Source organism: Lithobates pipiens, unplaced genomic scaffold (assembly GCF_037356315.1).
Source record: "Lithobates pipiens isolate NorthernLeopardFrog02 unplaced genomic scaffold, aLitPip1_a1.2 Scaffold_16, whole genome shotgun sequence".
Classification (NCBI taxonomy): Eukaryota; Metazoa; Chordata; class Amphibia; order Anura; family Ranidae; genus Lithobates; species Lithobates pipiens.
Genome location: NW_027507748.1, coordinates 435,768,460 through 435,780,502, shown reverse-complemented (window position 1 = coordinate 435,780,502; position 12,043 = coordinate 435,768,460). Strand labels below are relative to the sequence as shown.

General features: G+C 40.6%; 1 protein-coding gene across 1 annotated transcript in view; it reads right to left on the bottom strand.

Moving 5' to 3' along the window:
• Positions 1–12,043, bottom strand: part of NPAS2 (neuronal PAS domain protein 2) — a 177,068-nt gene that overhangs the window by 76,870 nt on the left and 88,155 nt on the right. The window contains exons 4-6 of the mRNA XM_077482640.1: positions 8,458–8,549; positions 7,056–7,145; positions 5,161–5,281 (exon numbers count right to left, since the gene is read on the bottom strand). Of these exons, the coding sequence (XP_077338766.1) occupies positions 5,161–5,281; positions 7,056–7,145; positions 8,458–8,549 (303 nt within the window). The remainder of the gene's footprint in view (positions 1–5,160; positions 5,282–7,055; positions 7,146–8,457; positions 8,550–12,043) is intronic.

Here is a 12,043-nt window from a genome sequence, read left to right as displayed (position 1 = left end):
CGCGAGTAGAGGAGAGCCGATCGGCTGCTCCTCTGACAGGGGGGGGTCTGTGCTGATCGATTATCAGCACAGCCCCCCCGAGGATGCCCACACTGGACCACAGGGACGCCACCAGACCACCAGGGATGCCCAGGACAAGGTATGCCACCCTAGACCACCAGGGATTCCAGTCAGTGCCACAATGGATGCCAATCAGTGCCCATAATGGGCATAACTGATTGGCATGCATTATTGTTTGGCACTGATTGGCATCCATTAGTACAATATATTATAATACAATGCCGCCTATCAGTTCCCATCTGTGCCGCCTATCAGTGCCCATCCATGCCACCTATCAGTGCCCATCCATGCCCACCTGTGCCGCCTACCCATGCCCACCTATGCCGCCTACCCATGCCCACCTGTGCCGACTAACCCATGCCCACCTGTGCCACCTATCCATGCCCATCCATGCCAATCCGTGCCAGCTATCAGTGCCAATTTGTGCCACCTATCAGTGCCCATCCGTGTCGCCCATCAGTGCCACCCATCAGTGCCGCCTATCAGTGCCACATATCGGTGTCCATCAATGCCACCTCATCAGTGCCACTTCATTGGTGCCACCTCATCGGTGCCCATCAATGCCGCCTTATAATTGCCCATCAGTGTAACCCCATCAGTGCCCATCAGTGAAGGATAAAACTTACTTATTTGCAAAGTTTTGAAACTGAAACAAAAAAAAACATTTTTTTTTTCAAAATTTTCGGTATTTTTTTATTTGTTTAGAAAAAAATAAAAACCGCAGAGGTGATCAAATACCACCAAAAGAAAGCTCTATTTGTGGGAAAAAAATGATAAAAATATCATTTGGGTACAGTGTAGCATGACCGCGCAATTGTCATTCAAAGTGCGACAGTGCTGAAAGCTCAAAATTGGTCTGGGCAGGAAGGTGTTTAAGTGCCTGGTATTGAAGTGGTTAATGCTGAAAAGCCAAAGAGACGCCAACAACCCTTTCCTTAAGGTCTGATCAGGTCCACCTGTCAGTTTTTCAGGTGGACCTGATTGGAAGGTTAATTTGTCCCTATGGACAGGCCAGTGTAAATGGACTTGTGTCTGTTTACAACCGCCTACCTCAGGGTCCAATCAGGCTCACAAAAATACACAGGCAAGCACTCCGTCTAGGTGGAGCAGCTCAGAAGTAGCCTGATGTAAACAAACAGAGTCCATTTACTTCTGAATACCTGTACAGCAGAGTGGACTTTGCCTGTGCCTACTCTGCAGATACTGAGTGGACATGGATGTGTCATCTGTCTGCTCTGCTCTGATCTGTAGGGGATCAGCTCACAGATGCCCTGCTGATTGCAATAGAACCAGCCCCATGTGAAAGGGGCCATAGGGTGTATGCCCTGGACATATGTTGTTTGATCCACCTGGCAATAGAGCAGGGGGATGTCCTCTATGAGGTCCTAAAGGCAGAGCAAAGAGAAACTCAATACTGTGAACAGAGGCAGTGGCTGATAGGTAGACCTTGATAGTCTTGGCCATATCCAAGCACTGTAGGAAAATTTCTTTGACATGCTTTTGGGAAGTACAAAGGGAAGAAAAAACAATGTCCTCATTGACATGGAAAGAAGAGACCACCTTAAGTGAAAGGAAGATTTTAGCCTTACAATCACCTTGCCTCTGTGCAAAACAAGAAAAGGTTCTTTACAAGAAAAAGCTATCAACTCCGAAATTTGCCTAATGGGCATAATGATGGCCAGGAAGGCAACTTTGCATATGACGTCTTCCATAGGAATTTGTAAGGGATACCAAGTGCAGGTACCCAGTGACAACAGGAATGACCAATTTATATGAGCAACTTCCCTGAAAAAAGCCTTGATTAGGGACTGCAAGGCAAGAGGTTTCTGAAAGAGAATGGATAAAGCTGAAACTTGTCCCTTGAGGGTACTCAGGTCCAGACACTGGTCAGGATCAGATTAAAGAAAGACCAAATACGAGTGAGTATTTCCTAGTGTTCAGCCATCTGTCTACATAGGAAAATGAGAAACAGGTGCAGTGCTCACACCAAGGGAACCACTTGTGAATCAAAGATGGAATCCAAGAACGGGTGCTCTGACTAGAATGTCCTCCAGCCATCAGTAGTAGTCAAAATGAAAAACTCCAAAGACCATACAAATATATTTATTGCTACATGAAGGTGAGTATAAAATGGACTAACGCATTTCAGCAAATAGCTGAAACGCGTAAATAAACAGTAAATAAAACAACAATGGTGCGATCTGCTTCACACGCGTCGAAAAAGGCCCACACCAAGGAACTTTTAAAAGTCAGCAGGGAGTCAGCAGGACCCTGCACCTGTGGAGCTCTGTAGTGTGATGCAATAGGGTGGTTGCCCTTAAGCTGCCCCCTAGAGGACATCCTGCCTCGTTGGAGCTGTGCCTCCTCCTCTCTTCTCTCAGGCATCCAAGTACAAGTACCTGCCTTGTCACTGGAGCAAACTTGGCAGAATGCTGCAGCTGGGGGAACATGACTGCCAGTTTCTTGTCCTTCTGTGGCACCCCCTCTCTCTAGGATCATGTTACTCCCTTCCAACATCGGAGCCTTCAAATCGCTGCGCATCCTCCAGCAGCATGTACCTGACACTGTGGTTGAATAATTCTGGGGACTCCTCTGTGCATAATGGTGGGGCTATGGAAGGAGTGACTGTGGACAAGGGGCTGGTGGAATAGGCTGCTTTGGTAGCTGCATTGGAAGGAAAACTACTCTGAGCCTGGGTGACAGAGGATGAGGACAGCTTTGTTATCCACCAACTCTTCTGCATGTTCTGGCTCAATAACACCGCCAGCAGCAGAAAAAAAGGACAAGCAAGCCCCACGGCCACATGCAGAGGATGCATCATGTCCATGACCACCACTGTTGACTGTTGACACAGAGGCTGCTTGCCCTCTTTTAGTGGCCTGTGAGCATCTGCCTCTCCTTGGTGGCCTTCCAAATATGGTGTATTTTTTGTTTTGAAACACCACACTACACTGTATTAGATACTGTACACCATCTGAAGTGTGTTAGAAACTGTACACACTGTATTAGATACTGTGTACACCGCCTGAAGTGTATATATATATATATATAGATATATATTTTTATATATATATAGATATATATATATACAGTATATATGTGCCAGAGGGGCTGCTGAGGTCATTCTTGAGGTTGAGGTGGAGATCAGAGAACCCAAATTTGCCCCTCTGGCACAACTGGTTTTATATATATATATATATATATATATATATATATATATATATATATATATATATATATATATACACGCACAGTGTATATATATCAAATACACTGCCACTAACTGAATAACTTGCCTGCTTAATTTAAATCAAGCTATTTCTCTGGCCTCACCAACAACACTACATACAGCCGCAGTGTAAGCAGCCTTATATAGTGTGGGGTGTGGACTTAGTCCATCTGAGCCATGATTGGCCAAAGGCACCCTGCCTTTGGCCAATTTTGGCTCTCTTAGCAGAGCGCTCTGTGATTGGCCAAAGCATGTAGGTCAGGTGCATGCTTTGGCCAATCATCATACAGCAATGCACTGCGATCTCACAGTGCATTATGAGGTGTTCCGTGGCACTCTAATTTTCCGCAAACACACCATAATGTTCGCTGTTTGGCGAACGGGTGAACACCCGATGTTTGAGTCACACTTATGTTCAACCCGAACATCGAGCTCATCCCTTGCCATATACGCTTCAAATTTCGTCCAATTCCTGCTAAATCAGATACAATTTGAGTCATAAGTGGCTCTGTGGGCACCATCTGGAATGATGAAATTCCTTTAAAAAATCAACTGAGCTGGGTGGAAACAATGTCGGCCACACAGTGACTATATCTTATCAGATGCAATTACTGTTTGGGCATTCAGACAACCATGGAGGCTGTGTCTGAATACAGTAGCTAGCATTGCAGATTCCCCCACAGCGGGGATGGAGAAATCGAATAGTTTCTCTTGTTTAGCCTGTGGGGCTGAATGAGAGAAACATACACAAGTATGGTTAGGCTTACTGTCACTATGTCCTCTAGATGCAGATTAAGATGTGGGAAGGTTTTCTAATGTGTGTTTAAAGTGCAGAGTTATCAAAGGGCACTAATCTTGCTGTAATTGTCAGGACTGGGAACAATTAGCTAATATCTAATGGGTACATTTACACATCATAGTAATCATGTCTCTAAACATAAAGACTAGTATAGTTTACATTCTGCACTCACCTCAGGTTACTTTTCTTATTCCTCTCAGAAGGGGAAGTACAGCTTTATGCCACCCCCCCACCCCCCATCTATTTATGGCACTTTTTTGGAAGGGGGGGGGGTGCGGATACCTGGTTCGGACAGGTATCCACTTCCACTTCCGGTCTGATCGCTGTGGATCATTCACAAAGCTTAGCACGGCTCGCACTTGAGCAGTGGGCAGCCGACTGTAACTTTTTTCAATCAGGGCAGAGAACCGCTTTAATACTTTAGAGTTGACATTTGTTTTGTGCAACAGTTTAGCTGATGCTGTTAACTTCCAATGTGATAACATTTCAAAACTAAAACACTTTAGCTGGCTAGCTGGTTTCTAGCTCCTTTTTATCTTTGAGAAAAGAATAGCAATTGGACATATTCATACCAATCCACTTGATTTTCCCTCTCAAAAAGTCTGAATCGGGCAAATGGCATCTCCTGTATATTCAGTCACTGACCTGGAACAAGTATGCAGATCAGATGCTCTGACTTCACTCTAAATTTCAAATCTATATGCTGATTCCAGATTACTCAAATAACTGAAACAGGGATAGCCAGGGAAATAGTATTCTTGAAAGGTAGTCAGAAATGGCAGCCTCCAGAATTTGGCAACACAGGTTTCAATTAGGAAACACAGTGGAATTGTATATTAATAACTAGAAACACACCCTACAAGAAAAACATGAGATGGCTGGTAAATTCCTTAAAAAAATAAAAAGTTCTACTTCCTAAAAATGAATTACCTGTGTACTTTAAATGTAGAAATATCAATGTTTATAATGTTATTAATGAAATCTATCAAAGAAGAAAATACATTAATATGAGCTTAGAGACGTTCTGTTCAATAGGCAGTCCTGGCGAAATTATAATGAAAATATAACTCACAATTCAAATAATTTAGAGATGAAGAATCTGTCACAAGCATATGTGAAGACAGGATTTTATAGATGTCTGAATGTTCTTGTTCTGGTAGAAAATTCAACAAGTTTTGATCCATGATGTCAGACTGTTCAGAGGAAAGAACATAAGAAACAAATGTGTCACTGATAATCATTTGCCATAAGGAAAAGCTCAACTCAAATAAGTGTACTGTTCAGTCTGAGCAACTGTCATAGTTAAAGCAATTTTGAGGGATGAAGGAGAATATCTGCTACAGATCCTCCATGCAGTCACGAGCCCTTAGTTACAGAACAGTTTATCCTTTGTTATGAAGCGCTAAGATTTATTTGTCTTTAAATGGACAGTATATCCTTCTGCTTATCAAATCAACTTCAGGCGAAAGAATGATACTTCAATCTCTCTATGCCATAGAAATTACATAATTTAAGCATATTCTAAGCTTTCCATACTAGGAAAAATATGATTAGAAACTTTAGTGATCCCTTCTTCAGCAGAAACTCACCTCCAACAATTAGCAATGCTATAAGAGCACCTTTAATACTGTTTATAGTATCAGCTGTATCTGAAAATATCATAATGAATCTTACAAAAAGTGTCAACCTAATAAAGCCGATGCAAATCGCACAACAGAAATTTGCCTGTATTCAAGTACTTTATTTAAAGAGGCAATGCAGTCAGCTCACTTAATTTATAATAAAAACATCTTTGCCATTCTGAAGCTTCCCTCCAACCACTTTGCATATTATTTTATATATACTGTGATTCTGTACTTGCCAAATATGCTGCAAAAATCTCCCTCCAATGAGTCTGGTTGCAGCCATTTTAAGTGTGGGCAGCTGAAGCTGCTGCCTGTTCACTTTCTGGATTTACAGAGGCACATCTCCAGCTCTGCATCCCTACAGCTCTTCATTGGCCCTCTTATGACTCATCCCCCCTATCTTCCTGGCAAACTCTCATGAGAGTAAGGCCGCGTACACACGGGCGGACTGTATGGCCTACTTAGTCCGTCGAAACACATTTCTGCGGACAGTCCGCTCCCGTGTGGGCTTCAGCTGACTTTTTCAGCGTGCAGTCTGGCGTACTAAGTATTTCGGAATTTCCGTAATTCTGTCCGTCATACTTTGGTTTCAGCGGACAATCCGCTCGTGAGTAGGCTAGTTCGACGGACTAAGAATGGCGCATGCTCAGAAAGGATTTACACGGCGGAAGGTTGCATTGCTGTGTATTGGACTTCCTATTTCTAGTCCCGTCGTACGTGCTGTACACGTCATCGCGCAAGCTTTTGACGGACTGTTTGTGCATCCGTGTGTGGTCAAGTCCGTTCATTCGAAAGTATGACGGACTGTCCGTCGGATTGTATGACGGACTAAGTAGGCCATACAATCCGCCCGTGTGTACGCGGCTTTAGAGAGAGAGCTGTGCATGATGTCATAAGCCTAGGCTTTTTACGAGACAAGAAACAGGAAGTGGATGGAATACAAAGTTAAAACAACAAGGGCAGAAGATTTATTAGATGGAAAGATGAAAAAATGACTGAAGGTCCGCTTTAAGATTGTGACTGGCTACAATAACCCAAAAGTGCAACACTGACCATTTTATAATAGAGATCTAGCAATTACTGGACCAGTAACAGCGATTATTCATGCCAATCTGCACTCAGTCATTGATGGCACAGCTGCTCATTTCTCTACACCTTTGCATTTTGGGTTTAAGTATGCAATTTACTAAGAGGGTTTCATGACAAAACAGTTAGGATCACCTAAAGGCAGATTTATATTTATTAATATGACATTTATTGATATGTGTGGCGGCAACATTAATCTGTGAACAAATCTAAAAGATTGATAATAAGAGAGAAGTAAAATGTAATGCTTACTTACTGGCAAATGCCCAAGCAGTGGTGTAATACTATCAGAAACATAGATGATGCTTCCATCTGTGGTAAGTGCAATAATGAAGCCATCAAGAGCCTACAACATAAAAAAAGGATTGCATCTGTTTGTCATTTGAAAACTACTTTCTACTTTTTTTTGTGTCACCAGAAGCCTACTATCTTTTGATACATTCTGAAACAGTCATCACTGACTGTCATGCCGTATACATCAGTTTTTATCTTTGGGTGGGACTATTTCTAATCCTTGCCATAAACATAGCAATAGATGATCAAAGATTTGATCATTTTAATCAACCTTTTTTTTGAAACAATAAAGTTTTATTTGTATTCAAAATTAACAGATGTACAATCATACTAACATTTGTACACGAGGTTTGAAATGTAAGGTAAGTACTTAGTATAACTGAATTCAATGATAGAGTATTTTTAATAAAAGAAACATTATTTAATCACATCACGGTTTGAAATTGTATTTTCTGAGTTCAGCGAAGTTGCCGTGGGTGATTCCTTAACTAAACAAGAATGTTTTAGTAATCAGCCTAAAACTAAACCGCGTATTGTAATCAAGGAAAATACTCTGAATTTGTGTATATATATATCTTATAGTTATCTAAAAAGAGGAAAGAAATGAATTATTCCCTGAAGAAGGTACCCTTAAAAAAGAAAAAAGAAAAAGGATAGAATATAAACAGATATGAAAAAAAAAAAAATGATGACACCTAAATTTAGAAATAGGCCCTGAAGACACAGGCAGTCCCGATTAATCATCATTTTAATCAACCTTGAAACAAAAGACAACAAAGAAAAAAGATTGATGTGGTCTAATTGCTCTTCAATTAAAGATATGTTTTACTGGGAAAACTTGCTATTTAGTATTAAAAGTGAATAAAACAATTCTACAGCTTTGCTCCACTGCTTGCCACAATTCAGGAGATCTTGCTTGCCAGCAAGAGAGCAGTGGCAGAATTGAACCTTGCTAGTTCAGCCTGTGAAAAGCAACGTCACCAAAGCAGGTCAGTGTTTTGCTGCTTTCTTGGTGATTTTCCCAAAGTAAGAGAGTTGCTAGTTTGACACTGGGGATAAGGATAAGGGTCACCATTTTTTTTCTGACCTACAGTTACATAGAGAGTAACCTGAGAGATTGACTAAGGTATATTAATAGTGTAAATTCTGCTTTACTTAAAAAAAATATCCTTCGTAGTAAGAGTAAACCGTGGTATACATGGCTCCTGAAATGTTTGTAATTCTCTACAGGGATAATGAAGCCAACTTTGGCTCCTCATAGCTTACTATGCAAATTAAGTTCCTCTATTATATGAATGCGGAGAAAGATCCATGCACTCCAATTAGCGTATGCAGGAATTTGGGGAGGGAGGGAGACTTCTTACCTCCAACATCAGCTGAGTGAACTCTTCATTACTGAGAAATGATGGCTTCCAGTTTAGATGAATATCACCAATATCTGTCTGTGATGCAACTTCTATCCACGCAGAGAAAAAATATATATTTAAAATACAGTTTATGTTGTATGATACTGTTAAGCAGAATATGAAAAAATTCAAGCAAGGTGTATACATATCAAACATTGATTTTGGGTCACAACTACAATCATGCCAGATTACTGAGATACTGATTGTATGAGCTGAATGATAAATATATTCCACTGCACACCATATCAGAATGGACCAAACAATTTAATGGTGATGTTTCTGGTAATAGAGTAAAGCAGGGATCAAATAAGTCACTGGCACACCTAGGTTTCCCAGTAACATATTTTATGCTTGCTGTATACTGTACAATTGAAGGTATTTAATGTGACAACACCCATAGCAACTAATTATGTTTGCTGATCTTGTTTTAGCAAAGGGAAATCTTTGTTGAGGGTTACTGCACATAAGCTCAGCACTTGTAAAAGTATCCTGAGAGTAATAGATATAGAAAGTATATAAGAACAAGCCTAAAAAAGGTACAAAAATGCTATAGTAACCCTTTGTTGAGGGTTACTGCACATAAGCTTAGCATTTGTAAAAGTATCCTGAGAGTAATAGATATAGAGAGTATATAAGAACGAGCCTTAAAAAGGTACAAAAATGCTATAGAAAAAAAATAAATAAAGAAGGGAAACGCCCATAGCACACCAAATACTGTATGTGTTTTAAAACAAATGATTCATTACGAGTGACGGGCTAAGCCACAAAGCATACCTTTCGTCTCGGCTGTAAAAACTAAAAACCCTTTTTAGACAAAGGAATACTACATTGTTGTTTCCAGGGTAAACTAAATCTGGAACAATTCTTGAATTGTTGCTGTGTAGGAACCAATCTGACTATTGAGGTAGCTTGGCAACAAGTGGAGCCAAAATCTAGCCTTACTGATTAACCACTTCAATACAGGGCACTTACACACCCTTCTTGCCCATATAAATTTTTAGGATTTAGAACTCACACATTTTGAAATAGAGCTTTCTTTTGGTGAAAAGGTAAAAAAAGAGTGCAAATTGTGAAAAGAACCCTTTTTTTCAGTTTCTATGATAACATTTTGCAAATAAGTAATTTTTGTTCATAAATTTGGGGAAAAATGTATACTGCCTCATATTTTTGGTAAAAATAACCCAAGTGTATAGGACCAAGTGCCGGGAATCCTATACCAGATTGGATTGACCATCTCCGAGGTACAACATCAGCTTCAGACCCCATAGGACTTAGAGCCTTTTTGACCCACTGTCATATGACATGTGTGTCCACCTGATTTGGTAAGAGTATCCATTTATTTACTCTTGAAGTATATTGAGAACTACTACAGACAAGCTGTTTTCTTGTCCACATTTGGGCTGGTGTCACTTGAATAAGAAGACCATCCTTTGCATACTCACACCTTTGTGAACTGATCCTTTGTATTGATTTATGCACTTTTAAGCTTTTTCACTTTGATTTTTATCATTTATATGTAACGAGTCACTTTATTACATTGAGATAAATATACACATATGCACCTTATTTCACATATAAGCGCTACACTTTTTGATTCGCCATTTACGTCTAACTTTGTTTGTTTATTTGGCAGCCTTTTCACTTTTGAATTATTTATTTGTGTCTTCAGCGCAGTCTTTCCCCCATACCCCCATCACTGGAGTTGATTGACAGCAGTCTGAGCCAATGGCTGTTGCTGCTATCAATCTATCGAACGAGGACCCGAGACAGTGGCTGGAGCTGCTGGTCTTGTTCTCGTCGCTGGAAAAATCGAGTTCAGGTAAAAGGGTCGCTTGGGGGGGGGGGGGGCTAGAGCAGGTTTTTCACCTTAATGTATATGCATAATAATAAAAAAATATTGTAATAAATAAATATTAAAAGGTTAAATTGTAAAAATAATAAAAAAATTTAATAAAAAACACACTGACACCACCCCCCCCCCCCCAACAAAAAGAAAGCATTGTAAAAAAAAAAAAAAAAAAGTTAATTGTAAAAAATAATAAAAAAAATTGTAACAAATTAAAATTGTAAAACTTTTTTAAATTAACCACTTCCCGCCCAGCCTATAGCAAAATGAAGGTCGGGTGGTGATACAGTTATCTTGACTGGATGTCATGGGGGGTGCGGAGCATGGCGATTGGTGGTGCTGCGTGTCAGTCTGACACACCGCTACACCACTCTTGGTAAAGAGCCTCTGATGGAGGCTCTCTACCATGTGATCAGCCGTGTCCAGTCATGGCTGATCACGATGTAAACAGGAAGAGCCATTTATCGGCTTCTCCTCACTCATGTCTGACAGACGCAAGTAGAGGAGAGCCATTCGGCGGCACTCCTGACGGGGGGAGGTCTGTACTGATTATTTAGCAGCACAGTCCCCCCCCCATGGATGCCCACCCAGGACCACCAGGGATGGCCACCACACAGGACCACCAGGTATGCCACCCTAGACCAGCAGAGATATGCCAGTCAGTGCCCAGGCAGCTGCCCATCAGTGTCACCTATCAGTGCCACCCATAAGTACCCATCAGTGCAGCTTTTAAGTGGCCATCAGTGCCCACCAGTGGCACCTATGAGTGCCCATCAGTCCCGTCTATCAATGCCCATCAGTGCTGCCTATCAGTGTCCATCGTCAGTGCCCATCAGTGCCATCTCATCGGTGTCACCTTATCAGTGCCCGTCAGTGCAGCATATCAGTGCTCATCAGTGAAGGAGAAAACTTACTTTTTTACAAAATTTTATGACAGAAAGGAAGAAAAAAACACCAAAATCAAATACCACCAAAAGAAATCTCTATTTCTGGGAACAAAATTATACAAATTTTGTATGGGTACAGTGTAGCATGACCGTGCAATTGTCATTTAAATGTGACAGCGCTGAAAGCTGAAAACTGGCTAGGCAGGAAGGGGGGCAAGTGCCTGGTATTGAAGTGGTTAAAATAAAAATGACTGACACAGTCCACGTGTCATCAGTGCTGCATATTAGTGCCACTGTCACATGACATTAAAAAAAAGTATCGTATCGGCGAGTACTTGGAAAAAAGTATCGGTACTTGTACTCGCTCCTAAAAAAAGTGGTATCGGTGCAACCCAGCAATTTGTGAGTCATAGATAATGTAACTCTCTCACATTGTTATTTTTTTTTAAATATTAACTCGCCCACACAATATACTTTATATGTGAATATAAGGGTTAGCAACTTTGCTACATACAGTATCTCACAAAAGTGAGTACACCCCTCACATTTTTTTAAATATTTTATTATATCTTTTCATGTGACAACACGGAAGAAATTACACAATTCTACAATGTAAAGTAATGAGTGTACAGCTTAATATGTAAACCGAATTAATATCTAAACCGAAAACTTTAATGTTTAACATCTAAATTGGAAAAAAAAAAGCCTGAGGAAAAATAAGGGGAAGTTAATATGCACCCATACAACATTGAGAGGAGTATACACAAATGCTAGGAGCCTAGCTAACAAAATAGAGGAACTAGAGCTGCTA